Genomic DNA, 24,616 nt, shown 5'->3' on the forward strand with positions numbered 1-24,616 from the left:
TAACAGTTATTCAAATAAACTCTTACACTCAAGGTTTCTTGAGAAAACAATTATTAATTTATTTCACAGTCAGTTGTATAAGACTTCTTCAAAAGGGAGCACTATATGTAACACTTATAATACACTTCAAAACACTTAGTTTCTCAAAATCAGATGCTACCCATTGGGGATGGCACACACACTTCCTACACCCTCAGGTGACTTAAATAGCTAGGACACACTGATTTATCACTGGTACATTTAGAGCAATGCTGAGTTTGGTGTAAAAGATAGAAGAGATTAATAAAACAAAAGTTAACAAATAATTCACTAACTGGTAAGTACTTTTGAAACCTTCCAATGCAGAGTAAAATTAACCCTTTCCTGGGGGAAAGGCCAAAGCACAAAGTCAGGGGGTAAAGAAGAATCTCTCCGGGAGCCAGGCCAGACAATGTCACTTGGACAACATCTAGGGGAGATGAAGATCTTCTTTGCAAGTAGGTAAAAAGTCTTGCACAATGTTTTTAGAAAAGTTTGTAGGAGGATAGAACACTTGAAGGGCCACAAACTGGGAGGCTTGTGAACGGGCAAAGCTATAGCAACTCTGCAAGGTAACAAAGACCGGTCTTAACTGAGCGCAAGCAAGGTTACACAACAAGAGGTACGTTCTTAGACTGTACAGTACCTCTGGTTAGAAGAAATGGTTCCAGCTGGCTTCTGTTCCTGTATTGTGTCCAGTCATTTTCTCGAATACAAAAGTTTCGAAAGGCAAACTTTCGAAAAAAAATTTCGATATGCCATTCATTCGAATGACAATTTGTTTGAAATAATTTCAAAAGTTTGCCTTTTGAAACTTGGGTTAGGGTTGGGGTTTGGGTTAGGGGGTGGGAGAGGTTGGGGGGGGAACCCCCCAATATACACTAAAACCTTGAAACATTAAAAGGAGCTGTCCAGTGCTGAAATGACAGCACTGGACAGCTCCAGCTAACGTTTGAACGTTCCCAACAACAAAAAAGCATTGAAATGCTACTTTTAACATGTAAAAGTGCATTTCAATTGAAACCAATCCATGACTATTGTCGACGGATTGGTTTTGAAAGAAATGCACTTTGCATGTTAAACATAGCATGTCACAGCTTTCGTTTTCGAATCTTTTGATTCGAAACTACGACTATAAACCTCCTGTACAGCTCTGCAAATCCCGTTTTCCTGGGCCTCAGTCATGGAGACAAGATTTTTCACAGGGAATCAGTTGATTTCTTGGCTTTTGTCTAGGCTCCCCCAGGTTGCAAAAGATGCTGTAATGGAGGTGGGGGAACTTGAAAGATTGGTGTATGAAAATGTGAAGCTAGCGTTGATAGCTAGATTTGGGAAAACTCCTTTCCAGTACCGTAAGAGGTTTAGGACCCTCAAAAAGACTGATGGTACCCCTTGGGCTACCTGAGTGTGTGAATGTTAGAACAACTTAGATGGTTGGGTTAAGGGTTACAGAGTGAACTCCTTTGAAGGAATGAAAAATCTATTTTTGTTGGAGTCTATTTTTGATGCCTGCTGCCCAGAGCTGAGCCAGCACTTGGTTGACTCAAAAGAGATTGATCCCAAGACGCTAGGGTTAGGGAGAATTCTCAGAAATGTGCTTATTCCCTTTACCTTAGAGACCCCCAGCAACTTTGCTGGATTTTGAGGACTTGTTTTTTTTTCCCTGGAGAGAGTGAGCCTTCCGCCCCTTCCTCCACCAACTCTCATGTATTTTGATGTGCGTTTTACTCTTGTGTTCTTTGGTTATGGAGTTTTAGATAACTCCATAGGCATCATCTTTTTATTATCGTGGCACACAGCACTTTTAGTGCAGTGGCAAAGGGGTGTCCTTTGGACTTCCCAAGGTTTAAAACTTTCTCAACTTGCAGGCCTAATCAGCTTGTGACCCAACTTATCATTTGCTTTCGTCTAAACTACTTCAAGAAACCTTTACAAAGACTTGTCCATCTGTACCAGAACTGTGCTGTCCTATCCAAGAACATTAGACTATTGACTTTGGCCTGGCCTACTGAATTGAACTGACCCTCCTGCATTATCTAAACGAAGTGTTTTCCAACCCATTGTACAAACTTCTGCCTTTTTATTCCTATTTAAAATAAGTTAAGTGCCATTTAGCTCCTTTTTCAGGGGAGCTCCAACTGTCCCTACAACTAGGTTTTTTACTGTCCTATATTGGTGTTTAATAATGAGTTGATTTCTACTAGTGAATGTTTTCTAAATGATTGTGTAAATACATGTATAAGTATTTTTTACCAAGAAACCTTCAGTGTAAGTGTCTACTTGAACCACTGAATGGTGATACTTCTGTTTAACTTCCTTTACTGCTCACACTCCCTCTTGAGATTAGCCTGGCTGCTCAGCTCGCTACCAAAGGATGGTTTTTGCTTACACCTGTAGTCCTAATTGTGCGTGGTGTTCCCAGTGGGTACTGCATGAAATTCTGCCTACCAGCTAGCAAAAGCTGCCGACTTGTGGGTTGCCAACAGGGCCACCCACAAGGGTTCTGGGGCCACTCACAAAAAGGATGAGGGTAAACAGCACAAGCAAGAAGACAAATAATTCTAAATCCTCCCATCCAAATGAGGGCCACAAACATAAGAACGATAAGCCATATCAGAATCCAGGCCAGTCTAGTCAAACCTCTGGTTCCAAACCAGAGGGAGGTCAGCAGAAGCCCCCATTTGTCAAACCATTTGGTAAATGTTATGCTTGTGCGTCTACTGACCATGTGAATGGGGAACCCAGAGGTAAGGGTAAACCTTCAGGGGTCCACACTGCCTCCTTAGCCTTCATCCCGGAGGGAGAAGTTCATATGGCAAGTAGAAACTTTCACCTATAGGCTGAAGACCCCATTGGAGTCTCAGCCAGTGTTTCTTTATTGTCCCTGGGTCTGTGGGAACAGCAGAATTTAGATGTCTATAATTCTATTCCAGATAACACAAAAGAATACAACAAGGACAGACAGTGTACTTGTGAATGGTCGGGAAACCCCTTGCATTAGAGACACTAGGGCCAGTATTACAGTGGTGGATGAAACCTTTTTCAAACCAGAGGATGTTGCTAAGGCGCCCAAAGGCCCCACTAAGCTTACTGAAGGCCCTACCCAGATGGTTCCAATACTACCAGTTCTCATCCAGTGCAACAATATGACTAAGAATACCTGCCAGAGTACAAAGAACAGGTTACTTACCAATTGGTAATGTTCTTTATACTGGATGTTCCTCCAACGTATTCCTCATCTATGACGTGTAATGTCCACAGCTGTGCTGCTTCGGAAATGTTTTCGGCAGAGGGCGTCCTTGAATCGATGGCGCTGGGTCGACGTCCCTCGAAGGCCTCCTTCGAGGGTGACGTCATCGGATGCTATAAGTAGCACGCACAGTGCCCGTAGCCTCAGTTCATGTTTCCCACCCCCCCCTCACAACGCGGGGTACACGTGCCAGCACACAGCATCGACTGCACTTAGCCTTGCGGGACGTAAATTGTAATGTCATGGGAAATTCTAGAAAGGGATATGCCAGAAAGGCGATGAGGAATACATTGGAGAAACATCCAGTCGAAAGAACGTTACCAGTTTGGTAAGTAACTTGTCCTTCAAATGGATTGTGTCCTCAAACTTATTCCTCACCTATGACAGACTCCCAAACCAGTAATAATGAGTGGAGGAGGGAAAAGAATTTTGACATAGCCAATTTAAATGGCAGAGTAAAGCACTGCCTTACCAAAGGCAACATCCTGAGCATGGGAAGTATCCAGGGAGAAATGCTCAACAAACGTGTGTATAGAAGACCATGTTGCAGCGTCACAGATATCTTTTACCGGCACCCCCCCTCTGGAGGGCTGTTGAAGTAGCAATGCCCCTGGTGGAATGAGCCTGCAAACCCTCAGGAGGGGCCTTACCAGCCAGCAACAGGTAGTATTCTTAACTAGTGAGTATAATCCACCTAGACAAGGTCTGCTTAGAAACAGTTTGTCCTAAACGGTGTCCAGTATACCCCACAAAGAGCTGGTCTTCCACTCTGAGTTTAGACATCCTGGAGAGATGAAAGCTCAAGGCTCTTCTAGGATCAAACCGGTGGAGCCTTTCCTCTTCCTTACTAGGATGAGGAAGATAAAAAGCGGGGAATACCACCTTCTGACTCAGATGAAATTCTGACACCTTATGTAAAAAGGGGACATACTCTTAATACAACGCAAAGTGTGGATTAGAAGAAAGTGCCTACAACTCGCTCGCTCTTCTAGCAGATGGGACTGCAAGCAAGAAAAAGTGTCAATCTTAATGGGCAAGAGTGCTAAGGTTCAAACGGAGCACCCATCAGAAATTTTAGAACCAAATTAAGGTCCCAAATCGGCACCTGAAACCGCAGGAACACATTCATGAGCCCTTTCCAAAACGGAGTGATCAGTGGAATTTAAAAATAACAGCATTCTTCTGAAGAGCGCTTAAATATAGACCGTGCTGCCAAATAACCTTTAATGGTGCCCACTTGAAGAACGTTGTGGGCCAAAGAAAGCAAGAAAGAGAACCTCTGGAATCGAGCACTGAAAAGGATCCACATTCTTTCCTCTGGACCAGTCGCAAAACATACGCCAACGGCACAGGGACTTTGTTGACCTCTGGATGGAGAACCCGACCTTCCTCTCGCGAGAGAAGATCCTCTCGTTGGGGAAGACACATTGCAGGACAGATGAACATGTCCTGATGGAGACCAAGGACCGCTGATAGACAGATCATCGGCATGAGCCCGCCACCCTGTCAGGGAAGCGTCCGTCACCACTGACATCCGGGCATGGTTGCCAAAAAGGCTCTCCTTTCATGAGATTCGTCTCGCCGGCCCACCACAGAAGCTCCTGCGAAACCGTGAGCGGAACATGAAGGAGATCCGACTTACTGCCCGAGAACTGGGACCATTGAGTCCGGAGAGCCCACTGAAGGGATCCCATTCTCAAGCGGGCTTCTGGCACCAGAGAAAAATGCAGGATGCCATGAGGCCGAGCAACTTTAAGAATTAGAACGCCGGAAGACTCTGGGCTTGCTGAAACTTTGTGACCATCTGAAGAATGTGACGAGCCCTCACCTTAGGTGGCGAGCACAGCCCCAAAGAAGTGCTCAAAACTGCCCTTATGTACTGGAGCCATTGGGATGGTGTCATATGCGACTTCTTGAAGTTGAGGGAGAAGCCCAGCTTGTGAAGCGAGTGGCAGGTGACGCTGAGATCCAAAGCTTGTTCGGAAGAACGCACCCTGATCAGCCAATCATCCAGGTAGGGGTAGACGTGAATCCCCCACTCTACTGAGATGCGCTGCCGCCACTACCATGAGCTTGGTGAAGACCCGCGGGCAGAGGTGAGTCCGAATGGCAGGACCCGAGACTGATAGTGGGATCCGCTGACTGCGAACCTGAGGTATTTCCTGTGCTTGAGATGGATCGGCACATGAAAATAAGCTTCCTGCAGGTCCAATGACACCAACCAATCCTGAAGTTGGAGGGCCTAAAGGATCTGAGAGAGAGTGACCATCTTGAACTTGTCCTTCCTGAGGAACTTGTTCAAGTAACGCAAGTCCAAGATGGGTCTCAGTTCTCCGTCCTTTTAGGGTCTCAAAAAATAAGGGGATTACCAACCCTTGTTCCACTCCGCCACAGGCACTGGTTCTATAGCGCCTTTCTCCAGCAGGGCTAAAATCTCCTGCACAAGGAGCGGTGTCAGGATTCCATGGCACATTTCTAGATTTCCAATGAGAAATTACTGTAGAAAATCTGCATTCAAAAGAATTAGATAAACATTTATTTTTAATCTTGATAATTACATTATTAGTAGGAGCATTGGTTAAGTAATGTTTGATTTTGGGTTTAGTATTTTAATGTGTCAATTTCGTGATAAGTTTCCTTAATGACAATTATATACAGGAAGTGCTCAAGTCCCCAAACCAAGATGGAGGTTCAGTGCAACACCAGTGATTGGTAGAAAAATGTTATGAGGTAGTTTGGAACATTTCACAACATTCTAAACTGCCTTTCATTCCAGTTTCTTTTGAGGAAGGTTGTAGTTTATTTAGCTCTTAGGATAACACCGGGTCAGTGGACGGACTCTGATATTAAGTTATTATAAAAATCCTTTTTGAGAAAGAATTAACAGTGAGATAAATTTCTACAGAAGTTGGTTTATGAAGATATCCTTGTTGAGAATTTCAAGACCAACTTACAGATGAAGCAAGCTAAGTTATCTACTGTGAAATGTTTCTATCTTCAATTTGTCTCAGGAAGAGGTTTATTTTAAAACTCTAAGAAACTGTACTTGGCTGCATTGGATTTTTGAGAACATTTATTCGAATTCAATTGCGCACATATTCTATGAAAGAAGACTGATGTACGTTTATTTTTTCCTCTCGTGGCTGCGTGTGTGGGAAGTGAAAGTTCGTTTATTTTTTTTTTCTCTCGCGGCTGCGTCTACGGTTATGAAAGTTAGAGTTTATGTTTTACAGTATAGGGTTAGGATATTATTGTGACATTTTGGTTTTAATATAGATTTATATTGTCACTTATCATACGCGTGTACTTTTAATTAGTATTGTAAGGTATAATACTTATAACACGCGTCTCTTTATTTTATTTCCTGTTGAATACAATCCTAGTCAGGAATCAGTTAGAGTATGCTCGTACGTGCCACTTTAAAGTTTAACTTCCTGGTTTAACGTACTAGTGTTGTTACGTAGCGTTTAAAGAGGCGTCGTGTTGAGTTCTGGCTTTTTTCTCCGTGAATTTCATTTACTCTTGTGGAACGGTTACTGCGTGTTGCTACGAGTTACAGTGACCGTTCTTAGCGCACGGTTTATTTTTTGCTTCGTGTTATTATTTCTACTTCGTTCTGAATGCGCGATCGTCGCGGTCTTCTAAGCAGCTGAACTTTTCGTTTTTTGTGCATCAAGCCATCAAACCTCTGTGGAGCATCCAAAGTCTACAATACAGTTTTAACAGATATATTTACATATGCAGATATAAGAAAATAAAAGCTGAAAGAAGAATTGTTCAGAAGAGTTGATTTAACAGAGACTTGAAAACTATAGTAAAACATTATTTCTTCAAGCAAGCAAGTTTCTGAGTGCCTACAACATAAATTCAAAGAATATCCAAAACGTTTCAAGAATATTGAAAATTGATTTTTCATTGAAAATTCAATAATAAGAAATTAGAAGAGCATCTAACAATACAAAAGCCAAACTATAAATGCCTATCAGCAATCTAGCATAGGCAGCAGGTACTTGATAATAGTTAGTTAATATTATAAATAACAGAAGTTTACATATAGAAAAGAGTTTATTTAATCTGTATATTTTTGTGCTTAGATTTCACAGACACGTGATTGATGACACTTCCACAATCCAGTTCCAAAGAGTTAACCATCTACTGAGCCCAATATTCTGGGAACCAGTGTCGTGTCTTCAGAAAACAGTGAAGATCTGCAGTTGTTATTTTCTCCTCCATTCCCCTTTCCCCTTGGGTTTGCCTGTTGGGTAGTTTATATTTTAAGAACTATTGAGCAGGCATATCAAGGGGGTCTGGTGGGCCAGCATCACTCCTGCAAGAAGATCCAAGTAATGGACCGGACAAGCGGATCCAGAAACCTTCAAAGAGTGTTTCCCAGGTGGATTGTCGCAAGGCCATTGGCGAAAAGGGAGGCAGTAACCATGGGCAATTGTATCCAGAGCTCATGCATGACGCCCTCTCCTCGCTGTCCTCTTCTATAACCTCCAGTCTTGACCAACTATCCTCTCACAAACATTCCCAGCCCTGGCTCTCTCCTCACCTTCTGTCCATGAGCCGCCTTCTCTGACACATCGAATGACGCTGGTTCAAATCTCCTTCTCCGACTAATCAATCCTCATTTCTCATATCACTCTCTCTACGAGTCTTGCCTCTCATCTGCCAAGCGCGCCTACTTCTCTACCCTCCTCCACTCACAAGTCTCTCATACCCGCCGTTTCTTCCAGACTCTTTCTCGCCTTCTTTCCACTCCTACTTCTGACCCTTTCACAAACCCCCCCCTCTGTGACTTCGCCAACTTCTTCTCATCCAAAATCCTCTTCGCCAGAACATCCTCTCCTTCCTTCTCCCCCACTTCCAGCTCTGCCAAGTTATCCAACTTCTCTATCACCCCTTCATGTTTCTCCCATCTCCTGTCCAAAACTCACCCTACTGCTGCCCCTTCTGATCCCATCCCCACTTCCCTCATCCCCAAAATGGACCCTCTCCTCATTCCCTACCTAACCACCTTCTTCAACATCGGTTTCTCCTCCGCCACCTTTCCTTCAACTTTCAAACACGCCACCATAATCCCCATCCTGAAGAAACCTTCAGCTAGCCCTCTTCTTGCCTCCAACTTCCGACCAATCTCCCTTCTCCCCTTTATCTCTAGGCTCCTCAAACGCCTTGCCTACTCTCAACTTTCTGCTTTCGTCTCATCCCACTCCCTCCTCCTCCTCCTCACGTCTCAATCTGGTTTCCGCCTCAAACACTCCACTGAGACTGCCCTCAACTCTCTCCTCACTGCTAGCTATGCTAAGCAATCTTCAATTCTTATCCTCCCTGATCTTTCTGCAGCTTTTGATACCATACATCACCCCTTCTTAGCACTCTGTCCTCCTTCAGCTTCAATGGCTCTGTTCTCTCCTGGCTCTCCTCTTACCTCTCCAATCGATCCTTCAATGTCTCCTTGGGCGGCCGCACCTCCTCCAGCCTCTCCTTGAACTATGGCGTCCCTCAGGGATCCGTACTTGGACCCTTTCTTTTCTCTCTCTATACCTCCCTTCTCTCCCCATTCATCTCTTCTTTTGGCATCTCCCACCACTTCTACGCTGATGACACCCAACTCTTTCTTTACTTCTCTTCCTTCACATCTGACCTCCAGCACACACTTTCTTCCTGCCTCATGTCCATAAAAGACTAGATGTCATCCCACTTTTCTTTCCCTCAATACTGACAAGACTGAGGTGCTTTTCTTCCCTCCTAGCACTCTCTCCCCCTCCCTTCATCCACGTTCCTCCTTCCAACCTCCCCATATCTACCCATGCCCGCAATCTCGGCCTCTATCTCGACATCTCTCTCTCCTTCTCCAACCACATCTCTCTAACCTCTCGAGCCGGTTGTCACCACATCTACAACATCCGCAAAATCTGCTCCTCTCACATTCCATGCTTCCAAACTTCTAATCTCCTCCCCTTTTTTCCCCCTGCCTCTTTTAATGCTCCTCTCTCCTCTTTGGACTCCCCGTCTCTCACCTGAATCCCCTAAACCCCATCTACCACTGCTCTATTTGTACTCTGTGTCCTCTGCCCTCGAGAGAGAGTCTCACTCTCACTCTGATTGGCTTCCCTTCCTCTCAACTGAAATTTCAATTCCTTTTTCTTGTCTAAAGATCGCTCCATGACCCCCCCCCCCACCTTTCTTCCCTCATTTTACTCCCGCTCTCCGCTCAGCAGACCTCTACCTCCTCACTGTTCCCCCAGCCCCATGTGCCTCCTCACGCTTCCGCTCCTTCCAACTCTTGGCCCCCCTACACTGGAACAAACTCCCACCCTCCTCATCCTTATGCTCCTCCCTGAAAGCCCTTCTTCACTCCCCCCAGACTCCCCTTCCCTACCCCTCTCCCCTTCTAACCCTTGCACCCACCTCCCTCCCCCCTTCCCCAATGACCTTAAATCAGTCACTGATACCCCTTAGGGCATTGAGGACACCAAATCACCCCCCCTTCCCTCCCTTCCACTTCCTCCCACTCCCCTGACCTCAAAACAGACACTGTAATCCCCTTCACCTACCCCCCCCATTCCACCACTCTCCCTTCCTCCTTGTAAATTGTATCTACATATTGTTCTAATGACTTGTTTCATGTTTGTAAATGTGCTTCTCTCTCTTATGTACCTGTTATACTGTAAAGCGCATCGGCTTAAAGCGCTATATAAATTCAATAAACATCTCAAGTAATAGTTTGCATCTCTTCGAGATGCCGCGACAGCCTGCCCCCCCCCCCCCCCCACCGGAGAACAATGAGATCTGGCCTCAGAGCGGTTTAGCAGCAGCAGTGCCTCATGGCAAAGAGGCTGCAGCCTAAGAGGCTTTGGCACATCTACCTCGTCCACCACGAGCAAACCTAAGTTTGCCCCTTTGACCGGCCATCCGTTTCCATATGAGTAGTAATAGCTAAAGGAACCACCCCTCCTTAAAAGGCTGAGGTTGTCCGACAGCTGTGCATAAAGATTTGGCAGCTGCCTTTGATGTCTGCAACTTCAAGGCTCTTGTCAGCCTTGCTGCCAAAATGATGTAACCCATCAAAGGGCATGTTGAGAAGACAGGCCTGCACAACGGGTGCAAAACCGGACTTCCGCAACCACACAAAACAGCGCATCATGGTGCTCGTAGCCATGGACCTTGCAATACTATCCAACCCAGACTGAAGATATTCACACACGGCATACTTGCCATCCTGCACAGTAGCTAGAAAGCCATCCCTTTCTTCCCTTTCGGGAATATGCTTAGCTGCAAGCAAAATACAATTCAACAGAGTGTGAAAATGTTGCCAAGGCACAGGTGGAGTTGGCCGATTTCAGCGCCATACTCGCAGCAGAAAACACCTTGCGTGCCCATCTAGTCATGCGTTTATCGTCCCTATCAGGCGGGATTGGTAGAGTACGCTGCCTGCTTTCAGGTGGCCATAGCCGCCTGGTCCACCAACTCTCAGGAGTAGGGTATGTGGACAGGTAGCCGGGGTCGCTACAGGATGGGCGGTATTTCCTTGACAACGACTGGTTAACCGCCGGAATAAACTCCGGAGTATTCCAAGTAGCAGCCACCCTCTTATGCAGAGCCAGATGAAATGGCAACACCGGGTCAGTGGACGGACTCTGATCCAAGATGTCGGTAAGGTCACCCTGATCATAATCAACCAGAGGCCTGGACCAACCCAGGTACTCTACAACCTTCAACATCAGCTTCCGATAGGACGATTCGGCAAGATCACCAGGCTCGGGCTTCACAAACTCCATCTAAGGAGAGGTGTCTAGGCCGCTGGCATCATGCAAGGATTGACGCAGATCCTCAATTTGACTTTCCTCGGAAATTAGACATTCTGGAGCCCCAGGTGTCCCATAAGGAAGACCAAAGGGAACGTTCTCCTCCCTAGGGAGAGGAGTAGACCTCATCAGGGGCAGGCTTCACAGATGTAGCCTTTACTGGAGGTGCAACAGCCACAGGGGGTTCCACCAGTAAATTCTGCCTATGGCGTCGACAGGTCTGACGGCGTTGGAGGCTTCGAAGGTCTGACTGGGGGTAAAGGCCCGACAGACTCACTCGACGGACAGCGCTGATGGCGTTGACACCTTCAACGACTTCACAGGCTTAGATTGTTTTGTTGGAGACGAAGACTGTGACCTTGGCATGTGTCTGGAGATCCCCTGATGCCTTGTCCGAAAGGGACCTCGAGGGCTCCCAATGTTTATCGGGGTCAATGTGAGCTGTAGGGGAGTTACATAGAGATTTACAGTGACAAATATTGAAATAAACACTTACATTCAAGGTTTCTTGAATAAACAATTAAGTTATTTATCCATCGGAATAAGCCTTCTTCAGAAGGGAGCCATATAATGGTAAAACACAAATACACTTCAATACTGTACACTCTTAGTTTCTAAATCAGCAAAGACCCCTTTGGTATGGCCCACAGACACAACCTACACCCTCAGGTGACTTCAATAGCTAGGGTGCTGGGGACATTAATATGTTACTGTTTGCATTTAGAATACTGTTATAGGTTGGCAAAAGGAAAAGGTTATTAGAACAAGAGACCACAAATATTCTTAGGCAAATAATGGATCCCCCCAGCAGAGTCATTCAGTATAACAGGCTAAGCCAAAGTCAATGGGCAAAAGTCTTAAATAGGATGAAGCACTTCTGGTGGGTAAGTAGAAAAGTCTTTGCCCAAAGTTTTAGAAGTCTTTCAAGAAAAGAAGAATCAAATGTAGGGCCACAAACTGTTACACGTGCGATTAGTAGAAGATTCAAGCAACTCTACAGCGAGAGGCAGGTTCTCTCAGACTTCAATACCTTTGTATTGAAGAAAAAGTGCAGCAGAGGACTTCTGTTCCTGAGCAGCTCTGCAGATCTCACTGTTCCTGGGCCTCAGTCGTGGGGACAAGAGAGAGGACTTCTGGGGACTCCTGCACTGCAATGGGACGGTCACCACTCGCAACCGGCAATCTTCAAAGCAGTGGCTGTTCAGTGTTTCAGCTCCTCGCGTCTACCGCAAATTGCAACACTGAGGTTCCTTGCTGTCGAGATGGACTTTCCTTGCTTCTGGGGTCCCACACTCTTGTTGAGGGGGCTCAGGCTCAGTCCCGCTTCCTGGGAGTCCGGAAGAACTTCCTGAAGCTCTAGGACAGCTTAAAAGCAACGCACACAATCTGGTTTTCCTCTCCCTGGCTATACGGTTTCCAGCAGCAACTCTGGAAATTCAACCAGCTTCGAGAAGGATGTCCAAGTGGCTGGAGTTGATTGGTCCCACCAACTCAAAAGGGAGAAGTCGTCCGTGCAGGGGCTTCTCTGTCAATATGAATTTGGAGTTTCAGCACAGCAGCAGGGCTTCACCGGGAAAACCAACGTTCCAGGAGTTGCAGCAGGCGTCCTCTACAAGTTCCTTTGGTTCCTACGTCCCGTAGTGGACTCTGCCTTCCAAGCCAAAAGCCTCGCCTTTTATTCAGTTCTCTCCCATTCATTCCAGCCCAGCTGTCAGTCACTCAGCAGGGTGGCTATCTTGCCGGACAGTCGGCCGCCCAATCACTACAGAGTTGCTGCAACTCCTTGACCGTTGGTTTGCCCGGTGAAGCCCTGCTGCAACTCCGAATCGCCAAGTCCATCTCAACAGAGAAGCCCCCACAAGGACGACGTCTCCCCTTGAGTTGGTGGGACCAATCAAATAAAACCGTAAGCCACCTGGATACTCACCTCGGAGCTGGTTGACTTTCCTCAGAGTACTGCAGGAAACCGTAGAACCAGGGAGGGAGACACCAGTTTGTGTGCTTGTCTACAGTTACCGGAATCGAAGATTTGCCAGTTGCCAGCTTTTGACCAGTCCAAGTGCAGTGTAGGAGTCCCCAGACGTCCGCCTTCTTGTCCCCACGACTGAGGCCCAGGAACAGCGAGATCTGCAGGAACTGCGAGGAACAGAAGTCCTCAGCTGCACCTTTTTCTTCTGTTGTAAATGTACTTTAAAACCAGACAGAGTACTTACCTCTCGCAGTGAAAGTGCTTGAAACGTTCCCAACTCACAGGCCTAATCAGCTTGTGACCCAGCATACAATTCATGTTGCTACAAACTACTCCTAAGAACTTGTGCCAAGACTTTTCCGTTTCATTACCGGAACTGCTGTATCCTAGCCAAGACTTTAGCCCATTGAATTTGGCCTAAGCTATTGAATTGAATCTTCTGGTGAACTCTAAATATTTGCACTGTCCAAGAATAACTTGTAACCTTTCATGTTCTAAATAACCTATGCCATGTTGCTCCTCCTTCAAAGTAGTCTGCCTCAGAAACTTGAAGTGTATAGTACTGAAGTATATTTGTGTATATTTAACTGCCGCCTTCTAGTGAATGTTGTATAACTGACTGTTGAATAAATAAGTGTTTAACCAAGAAACCATGAGTGTAAGAGTCCATTTGAACACCTGTGATTGTAGACCTCTGTGTAACATTACAGCTCACATTCCCCTCTTGCGATAAGCCTGGCTGCTCAGCTTCGCTCCCAAAACTGTGTAGTACAGACTTATACCAAATGTTGGTTTTGCTTACATCTGTAGTCTTAGTTGTGTGTAGTGGTCCCCAAGGGTACTGCATACAAACTTTGCCTAATAAGAGCCTTTCTAGGTCTCACATGTCACTATAGGAGAGTCAGAGAACTAAGGGTCCATAGCTTCTCCCTTAAATGTGATGATCTTACCCAGATTCCCCAAGGAGGTCAGGTGGAATGAGGAGTGCACTAAGGCATTTGAAGGACTTAAGAAAGCCTTTTGTCAAGCTCCAGTCTGAAGAGCTCCTGACAACAACCAACCCTTTATTGTGCAGACAGATGCTTCCAATACAGGTATGGGTGCAGGTTTGAGTCGGCTGGATGAGAAAGGCAGTGAACACCCAATCTGCTTCATCAGTAGAAAACTGAAGGAACCTGAGACAAGGTGGGCAACCATAGAACGCGAGTGTTTTGCCATTGTGTTGTCGTTGAAGAAGTTTAGACAATACATGCATGGATCTATTTTTGTGATTCAAACAGACCACCAACCCTTGAGATGGTTAATGCAGATGAAGGGGGAGAATCAAATTGTTAAGGTGGTCAATCAGCCTACAAGGGTTTGATTTCACCATAGACCACAGCTCAGGATGTGATCACCAAAATGCTGATGGTCTCTCCAGGAAGTATGACCCAGGGGTGGATTAAATCTGCATGTCCCTTAGTCTGGGGGGGACGAGTGTTGGGGAGAATTTTCAAAAATGTGCCAATTCCCTCAACCTTAAGAGACCCGCAGCAACTTTGCAGGATTTTGAGGACTTGATTGTTTTACCTGGAGAGAGCAAGAGCCTTCTTTCCCACTCTCTCATGTATTTTGATTTGAGTTTATATCTCGGTTTCTTTTTTGGTTATGGAGTCTAACCAACTTCATAGGCATCTTTTACAATGGTGTCACAAAGCACCAAGTCTTTCAGATTTCCCAAGGTTTAAATACCTTCTCTGGGATCAACTGTTTCCCAACAGTGGAGTGAAATTGACTTCACTTAGTCCAGTAAAATTCTAGACCCAGCGCACCCTATTTTACAATACAGTGCTGGAGGGGTTACTTAGTATCCCCTGTGTCTAGTTACTCATGTAGCATTCACAGGTTACCCTTTCCCCTCAGAATGGGTGGTGGCAGTAGTTTTGTAATGGACTACCATGATTTACCCCAACCGCGAAAGGTTCGCAGCTCCGGTAACATTAAATCGCAGGAGCCATGTTTTTCAAAATGGTCTGGTAGCTTCCTTTGTTAAAATGGTCCCCGGTTTCTTTTCTCCCGATGTCTTTGTGGAAAGGTCCTTCGAGTTTGTCTGTGCGCCAAACCAGGTTTGGTCTCTTTGTTCATTCGCCTTTGGCGAGCTTCAGGAGTGAAGCCCGCCTCTGGCTCCACAGTGTCTGGGGTAGGCAGGAAGTGAGGGAGGTGCCCGAAACTCCCGGTGGATAGTCTCCTACAAGACCCAAATGCACTCCAAGGTGATTGGTTGGCTGTCTGTCCGGCAACGACAGCCACCCCGCTGGGCGATTGGCAGCTAGGCTGGAATGAAAGGGAGAGAACTGAATAAAAGGCGAGTCTCTTGGCTTGGAAGGCAGAGTCAACCACTGGCCCCTGCAAGGACGACTTCTACCCTTTGAGTTGGTTGGACCAATCAACTCCAAAGTAAGCCACCTGGACATTCTGCATTCTGTCGGCGCTGGTTGACTTTCCACAGAGTTGCTGTTGGAAACCGAAACACCAGGGAGAGGAACACCAGATATTGTGTGTTGCTTTTAAGGTGGCCAAGAGCTCCAGGAAGATCCCCTGGACTCCCAGGAAGCAGGACGGACCGAGCATGAGCCCCCTCAGCAGAGTGTGGGGCCCCAGAAGCAAGGAAAGATCATCTCGCCAGCCAAGAACCACAGTGTTGCTATTTGCGGTAGACACAAGCAGCTGAAACAATGAACAGCCACTTGTTTGAAGAGTGCCGGTTGCGAACGGTGACCGTCCCATTGCAGTGCAGGAGTCCCCAGAAGTCCTCTCTCTTGCCTCCACAACTGAGGCCCAGGAACAGTGAGAGCTGCTCAGGAACAGAAGTCATCTGCTGCACTTTTTCTTCAATACAAAGGTATTGAAGAAGACGGAACTTGCCTCTTGCTGTAGAGTTGCTTGCATCTTCTACTAGTCACACGTGTACCAGCTTGTGAGCCTACATGGATCCCTCTTTCTTCAAAGACTTCTAAAAACATTGTGCAAAGATTTTTCTTACCTGCAAAGTAGTGCTTCAGTTCATATAGACTTTGGCCCATTGACTTTGGCTTAGCCTGTTCCGCTGAATGACTCTTATTGGGGGTTCTGAAAGTAACTGCCTGCTTAAAGATTATTTGTGGTCTCTTGTATGTGCTAATAACCTTTTTCTTTGACTTACTCTAAAATGACTGTAAATGCAACAGTGATATTAATGTCCCAGCACCCTATTGAGGGTGTAGGTTGGGTCTGTGGGACATCCCAAAAGGGGACTTACTGATTTATAAATATTAAGAGTGTGCATTTTGTGACGTATATTTGAGTGTTATCGTTATATTGCTCCCTTCTGAAGAAGGCTTACCCTAACTGACTGATAAATGAATAATTGTGTATTCATGAAACTTGTATAAGTGTTTAAGTGAATACTTTTCGTTGTTAATCTCTAACTCCCCTACAGCTCACATTGACCCCACTTAAGATAAGCCTGGCTGCTCAACACGCTACCAAACTGTAGTACAAGCTTATACCAACGTTTGGATTTCCTATTACCTGTACCCAGGGTTGTAGTAGTGCGCCCAAAGGGTACTGCATACAAAGTGCCTAACACCAGCCAATCAAACAGCCTTGCAACATTGAAACTGGGGGTGTGCGGGGGGGGGGGGTTATCCTTTCAGGGCAACCAGCCTTCCAGTTTGACCTGTAATCTCGCACACCGGCTGTAAGACAAAGAGCTGCTGAGTTCTGGACTCCTCCCTCGCTTCATGCCTTCACAGACACTCTGGCGCCTGGGCATGGAGTTAGGCAAGATTGCATGCAGTACCCTGTGGGAGACTGCACCAGCCTTGTGCTCTTGGCAATAGTTAGCCCACCTTAGGTATAATGGTAATGTTAAAGGATATTTGTACCGCGCACTATCGCCACCGGAGTGGTGCTCTGGTGGTTCTGAAAAAGGGAAGTAGGGGGGGGTCCTCCTGAGTTGGTGGGAATAAGCTGGGAAAGTGCAAGAGAGAAGTGATATGCTTTTGGCGGCCTCAGCCCGGTGGGTCCGTTGGCTGGGCTTGGGGTGCTTTCATTTCGGTATCCATTGTGTACTGTTGTGCAAGTCTATGTGTGTTTGTTTTGTTGTTGCAGTGTGGTGAAGTTTGTGCGGTTTGTTGAGTTATAGAGTTGTGATTGGGTTTGTTTGGAGTTTGAGAGGTGTATGCAGAGGGGTGAAATTGTTATTGAGTCGGTTATTGATTCACGATTGCACGCTTGGTCCCGGCGTGGCCGGCGAATCGCATGTCAATCATTGAATCACATTACTATCTAGATGCAACGCAGGCTAATCTTCATACTTCTCTCTGGGTATGCTACTAGGTAACATTGTAATGCAGGCAATATTTGCTGTCCAGCCATGAATAGGTTTAGGCTGCTGGTCACATATCTCTCTAAGTGTGCATGGCGTAAGGCTGTGGCAGTCTGTGTTATGGAAAGTTAAGTTGGAGTGGCTGGAGCTTTCTGGAGTAGAGTAATTGCTCTACACCCCACCCATGCCAACACTTCATGTTGTCGGTGTCTGCTAGGTCCATTGGCTTCCCCTGTGGACACCTCCTGCAGACACGTCTTGAAGCTGCCAATGTAGGAGCGCCCATTTGCTTTGGGGCCCTTAGCCGTAGGGGCTGCCGGGCAGAGGGCTGTCCGAGGGAAGGCTAGTAATGACTGGTGATCTAGCCCATCAGGGAGCGGGGTGGGGTGGGGGCTAGGGGACGGGGTGGGAGGCAAAAAGCTGGGTGGGGAAAGGAAGCAAGGTAACAGTGCACTTGGAGGCGGGACAAGGGGCAGGATATGGGGAAGGCAAGCTCTGCAACGGCTTGGAAGCCCGCGAGGGTCCCGATATACTAGCCGCGCTGTGATGGTTCCAGAGGGAGCCTGGAGGTTGCAGCGCACAAGGTCACCTGATGCCTGGGATGGAAAAAGCATGTACTATACACGTTGGTAGAGTGACTGAGCAGCCTGGATTATCTCAAGAGGGGTCAATGTGAGCTGTAGGGTTGCAACACAGTGTCACAGTGACAAGTATCCAAATAACACTCGAAGATTTCTCGATTACACAATTATTTATTCATTTAATCAGTCAGTTGAATAAGCCTTCTTTGGAAGGGAGCAAATAGGTAACACTTACACATACTTCAAAAATATACACTCTCAGTTTCAATAAATCAGTAGATACCCTTTTGGGATGGCACACAGACACTTCCTACACCCCGAGGTGACTTCAATAACTAGGACACTGGGCATTGATATATCACTGGTACATTTAGAGCAATAGTGAGTTTGGTATCAAAAGGAAAACGTTAGGGGAGGAAACAAAGGTTAACACGTTTCTCAGACAGGTAAGCACTTTTAACCCGAATGCAATGCAGATTAACCCTTTACCAGCTGTACAAGTAAAGAAAGTATGATTTTTTGGAGGGACAGATCAAAACACAAAGTCAGAGGTTAGAAGAGTCTTCAGGGAGCCAAGACAGCAAATGTCAATTGAGCAAGGTCTAGGAGAGCTGAGGCACTTCTTGAAGGCAAGTAAAAAGTCTTGCACAATGTTACAGAGTTTTGTAGAAAATGAAATCATAGTTGGGCCACAAGCTGGAATGCTTGTGAGGGGCAAAGCTGCAAGCAACTCTACACAAGGCAGCAAATGCAAGTCTCAACTGAGAGCAAGCAAGCTACACAACAAGAGGTAAGTGCCCCTTATTTCACAGTACCTTAGGTCTGAAGAAAATGTTTCCAACTGGCTTCTGTTCTTGTTGTACTATGGCAGAGCCTGTTCCTGGGTCTCACTCGTGGGGACAAGAGGGAGAACGTCTGGGGACTCCTGCACTACGATTCCAAGGTCGGAGGCAGCAATGGCTAAAACTTCAGATCAGCGGCACTTCGCGGTTTCACTTTCTCACAAATAGCACCACTGTGGTGCTTGGACACCTTGCTTCTGGGGTCCAGCACTCTGTTGCGTCGGCTCATGCTTGGTAAGCCCTGCTTCGAGGGAGTTGGGAGGATCCTCCTGGAGCTCGGGTCCGTCTTAACAATGCACTTGATCCTGGTGCTCCTCTGCCTGGTACTTGGTTCCTGCAGCAGCAGAGGAAGTACAGCCAACAATGAGAGGATTTCCAGATGAACGCGTCTTGGGGTACCACCAACCGAAGGGGAGAAGTCCTCCATTGCAGAGCTTCTCTAGTCGAGGCATATTCGGAGCTTCGGCACAGCAGCAGAGCTTCACCAGGCAAACCAATGGTCCAGGAGTTGTAGCAAGCGTCTCTTCCAAGTTCATCTTCGGCTTCCTTCGTCCAGTGGTCGACTGCCTTCCAAGACAAAAACCTCACTTTTTATGCAAGTCTCTCCCATTCATTTGCAGCCTAGCTGTCACTCACAGCAGAGTTGTTGTCCCCCAAGGACAGCCAACCAATCACCTTTGGGTGAATTCCTGTAACCAAGCAGGCTAAGCACAGGGAGTTCTGGGCACCTCCCTCGCTTCCAGCCCTGCCATACAGGGGCTTCACCAGTGAATCACGCCAAAAACTAGAGGAACAAAGGGACCAAACATGGTTTGGTGCGCAGAGTAAATCTCAATAAGGACCTTTACAGCAAGAAATGGCAAAAAAGACGACTGTGGCCATTTTGACCAAATTGGCACCCATGGGTGGTATACTGCAGCTGCGAACGCAACCCGCAGTAAAAAGACACTATGGTAGAAAAAAGTAAACCACTGCCACCAGCCTTTAACTTTAGAAAGGGTAACATGAAAATGTTACGAAAAGGTAGACAAAGGGGTTACTTAGTAACCCCTCTAGCACCCTATTGTCAGAGGGTGTGTGCTGGGTATGTAAAGTCAATTTCACTTTACTGCTCTTGGAAACAGTAGTTTCACCAAGAGAAGGTACTTAAACCTTTGTGAAATCTAAGAGACTTCCATGTGCCACTGACTGAAGATGCTGTGTGTCACAATCAAAGATGATGCCTATGGAGTTTGTCAGACTCCAAAGTCACAAAAAACACGGAGTGCAAATCACACAAAAATACATGAGCGAATGGGAAAAAGGTCTCACTCTCTCAGGTTACAAATTCAAAAGTCCTAGAGTCCAGCAAAAGTGCTGGGGGAATTTCAGGAATAAGCACATTTCTGAGAATTCTCCCGAGCACTGATCTTCGATGAAAAACCACAGCAAATATTGCATCCCTCCTCACCATGTTCTGGATGCAGGCAATATAGGCACATAGTCCACAATGGTGCAGAACTTGAAGACATCTCCTCCAACATTGCCGAGGTGGAAATAAGCCCATGCCAGGGCCTTTGAAAAACTTCAAAAAGAAGATGTGCAACGGATGGTGATCTTTGTCAACAACGGGTCGCCGCTGACGGTAGTCGAGCGACGGTTGAAAATAGAACGGTCAAAAAAATACTTTTTTCAAAAAACCTCAAAATATCAAAAAGGGCTTGAAAAGCAATATGAGAGGATTACCAACAGTAAAACATGCAGTAAAAATCTGAAGATGGCCACCGGGGGTGGAGTTTAGGGAGACTGTCATTGGATAGGGGAAGAATGACCTCAGGACGGTTATTAGTTATAGAGTAAAATACAGTTTTCAGGCTAAAGCAAAAGTGTTTTACTTTTACTGAGAAGTCCCAGCCTGTCATGGGCATGTGAATCCATGCTAGACCCCATGCTGGAGAAAGGTAAAAAAATAAAATAAAAAAATAAAAAATGAAAATTCTATGTAAAAAAATACCAGTGGAGAGACAGCCGATATAATACGTTACCATGTCAAGTACACTTACCCCAGAATAACCATGAATGTCCTCGAAGAACCGGAAGCGCGCCACCCTCCCTCTGGCAGGAGCGGTCTCCTCAGACGTCATTGCACTCTCAGCTTTTTTCTTGGATTGCTTTGCTTTCTTCTCCCGAAAATTTATGTTATGAGGGACCTGGATGGAAAAGGGCACGTGAAGGAGAATATAAGAGTTTGTCTCAGACACAATGCCATAAACAATTGCACAAAAGGCAATGTGCTTGTCTCTTACTCCATGTGTTAGGCAAGATTGTATGCAGTACCCTTTGGGTGCACTACAACAACCCTGACCTCCTGGCAATAAGAACCCAACCTTTGGTATAAGTCTGTACTACACAGGTTGGTAGTGTGGTTGAGTAGCCAGGCTCATCTCAAGAGGGGTCAATGTGAGCTGTAGGGGAGTTGCACAGAAATTCACAGTGACAAGTAATCAAATAAACACTTACACGCAAGGTTTCTTGAATAAACAATTATTAATTTATCAGTCAGAGTAAGCCTTCTCCAGAAGGGGGCAATGTAACAACAAAAACATATTTAAAAAACACACACTCTTAAGTTACTAAATCAGTAAGTAGCCTTTTGGGATGGCCCACAGACACAACCTACACCCTCAGGTGTCTTCAATAGTTAGGGTGCTGGGGACATGAATATATCACTGTTGCATTTAGAATAGCTTAGAAATAGGTTAAGGAAAAGGTTATTAGAACACACAAGAGATCATAAATATTGTTAAGCAGGCAAATACTTTCGGATCCCCCAATGAGAGTCATTCAGTGGAATAGGCTAAGCCAAAGTCAATGGGCAAAAGTCTATATAAGCGCTTTGGATTAAAGCGCTATATAAACCTAATAAACAAACATATGAACTGAAGCACTTCTTTGCAGGTAAGAAATGCCTTTGCACAATGTTTTAGAAGTCTTTGAAGAAAAAGAAGAATCAAGGTAGGGCCACAAGCGGTTTAGACTGGAGTAGTAGAAGATGCAAGTAACTCTACAGCAAGAGGGTAGTTCTCAGACTTTACAGTACCTTTGGATTGAAGAAAAAAATGTGGCAATTTCGCTCTACCTTGGATACCCGCAACAACTTTGCTGGATTTTGAGGACTTTAATTTTTAACATGGAGTGAGACCCTTTTTCCCCACTCTAATGTTTTTTAAATGTGATTTGAACCCTGTGTTTCTTATTGGTTTGGATTTAAATACCTTCTCTTGGTTAAACTACTGTTTCCAAGAGCAATAACGTGAAATTAACTTTACTTACAATTTGTAACTTTCTAGACCCAGCACACACCATCTTACAAAAGGGTGCTGGAGGGGTTACTTAGTATCCCTTTTAGTGAGCTTCTCATGTAACAATTTTATGTTACCCTTTCCTCGATGAATGGCTGGTGGCAGTGGTTTACTTTTGTGGTGTGATTTTACTGCTGGCTGCGTTCGCACCCAAACGTGCAATTTTTGTCAAAATGGACCCCCCTCGCCCCCCCATCTTTTTTCGCTGTTTCTTTGGAAAGGTCCTTCTTGAGATTTAATTTGCGCGCCAAACCAGGTTTGGTCCCTTTGTTCATTTTGTCTTTGGCGGGATTCACAAGGGAGTCTGGCGGAGGCAGGAAGCAAGGGAGGTGCCCGAAACTCCCTGTGCTTAGTCTCCTAGGAGACAGAAATGCACTCTTAGGGGATTGACAGCTAGGCTGGAATGAATGGGAGAAACCTGCATAAAAAGGCAAGGTTTTTTGGCTTTGAAGGCAGAGTCGACCACTGGACGAAGGAATCCGAAGAAGAACTTGAAGACGCCTGCTGCAACTCCTGGACCCTTGGTTTTCCCAGTGAAGCCCTGCTGCTGTGCTCAAGCTCTAAATTCGTTTCAACTAGAGAAGCCCTGCAAAGGACTTCTCCCCTTGAGTTGGTGGGACCAATCAACTCCAAAGTAAGCTTAGTTTAGTTATTTGTTGAGCGCGCCAAGCCCAAGGGCATCTGGGCGCTATGCTTACAGGTTCCACAGTATGCAGAGAAACATAGGAGAGGTCAGTATATAACATAGGAAATTAGATACATAATAAGCCACCTGGACATCCTCTCGAAGCCAATTGAATTTCCACTGCAGTTGCTGCTGGAAACCGTAGAGCCAGGGAGAGGAACACCAGTTTGTGTGCGTTGCTTTAATGTTGACAAAGATCCAGGAAGCAGGAATGACCGAGCCTGAGCCATTTCAACAGAGTGCTGGACCCTAGATGCAAGGAAAGACCATCTCAACAGCCAAGAGTCCGCAGTGGTGCTATTTGCTGAACGCGAGAAGCTGAAACCACGACATGCCACTGAATAGAAGTTGGTCCTTTTCTGTCGCCGACCGTCCCTTTGCAGTGCAGGAGTCCTCCAGACGTCCTCCCTCTTGTGCCCACGACTGAGGCCCAGGAACACAGGATCTGCAGAGCTGCACAGGAACAGAAGCCAGCCAAAGCCCCCTTCTTCTAACCAAAGGTACTGTAAAGTCTAAGAGAACTTACCACTTGTTGTGTAACCTCACTTGCGCTCAGTGGAGACTGGTCTTGGTTGCTTCTGTAGGAGTTGCTATCAGCTTCTTTACCTCACAAGCCTAATCGGCTTGTGGCTCTACTTTGATTTCTTCTTTTCTACAAAGACTTCGAAAACGTTGAGCAAGACTTGCCTACCTGCAAGACTTTCTTCAGCCCACCTTGACTTTTGTCCAATTGACTTTGGCCTGGCTCCGTGAATAGCTCTTCTTCCCTCCAACTCTGTGTTTAACCCTCCTTCCAGGAAGGGGTTAACTTGCTTTGCATTGGGGTTACCAAAGGTACTTACCTGCTTCAGAATATTTGTGAGATCTTGTTTTATTATGGTAATCTGTTTCTTTGACATACTCCTAAGTATTGCCCTAATTGCAACAGTAATATATTAATGTCCACAGTGTCCTAGCTATTGAAGTCACCTGAGGGTGTAGGAAGTGTCTGTGGGCCGTCCCAAATGGGTATTTGCTGATTTAGGGAAACTAAGAGTGTGTATATTGGAGTGTATGTGTGTGATACTATTATATTACCCCTTCTGAAGAAGGCTTTGTTAGGGAGAATTCTCAGAAATGTGCTAATTCCCTTTACCTTAGAGACCTCCAGCAACTTTGCTGGATTTTGAGGACTTGATTTTTTTCCCTGGAGAGTGTGTGAGCCTTTTCCCCACTCATGTATTTTGATGCACGTTTTACTCTTGTGTTTTGATTATGGGGTGACACAGGGAAGCCTTTCCCTGCCAGGAACCAACGTCTTCAGATGCATCTTTTGCTTCATATTAAGGTACTGTGCCAACCCGATTGAGAGAACGCCTTTCTCTGTGAAAGTTTATGGAACTTTCCCAACTTGCAGGCATAATCAGCTTGTGACCCAACGATTCTTTTTTGTACAAACTACTTCTGAGAAATTTGGCAGAGACTTTACCGTTTACTTCAAGAACTGTTCTTTCCTATCCAATCTAGTAAACTAGAACTATTTGCACTGCCTAAGAAAGTATTTGTGATGTATTCTGTTAACTTGTGCCTTTTTACTCCCATTGAAAGTAACTGAAACGCCATTTTTGTTTTACAACAAACTACCATGATTTTTCCCGACCGCAAAAACCGGCTTCTAGAGTGTGTCTCTGCGCACCAAACCAGGTTTGGTCCCTTTGTTTCCATGCCTTTGGCGGGCTTCAGGACTGAAGACCGCCTCTGGCGCCAGAGTGTCTGGGTTGGGCAGGAA

The 24,616-nt window shown here is 45.8% G+C and overlaps 1 protein-coding gene across 4 annotated transcripts in view; it reads right to left on the reverse strand.

The window, feature by feature from the left end:
• The window catches only part of CPSF1 (cleavage and polyadenylation specific factor 1), a 777,662-nt gene that overhangs the window by 271,815 nt on the left and 481,231 nt on the right, over positions 1-24,616 (reverse strand). For all 4 annotated transcript variants that reach the window (XM_069621953.1, XM_069621950.1, XM_069621951.1 and 1 more), the window contains exon 25: positions 20,865-21,011. In XM_069621953.1, the coding sequence (XP_069478054.1) occupies positions 20,865-21,011 (147 nt within the window). The remainder of the gene's footprint in view (positions 1-20,864; positions 21,012-24,616) is intronic.

Source organism: Ambystoma mexicanum, chromosome 5q (genome assembly GCF_040938575.1).
Source record: "Ambystoma mexicanum isolate Mex_15411 chromosome 5q, UKY_AmexF1_1, whole genome shotgun sequence".
Taxonomy (NCBI): domain Eukaryota; kingdom Metazoa; phylum Chordata; class Amphibia; order Caudata; family Ambystomatidae; genus Ambystoma; species Ambystoma mexicanum.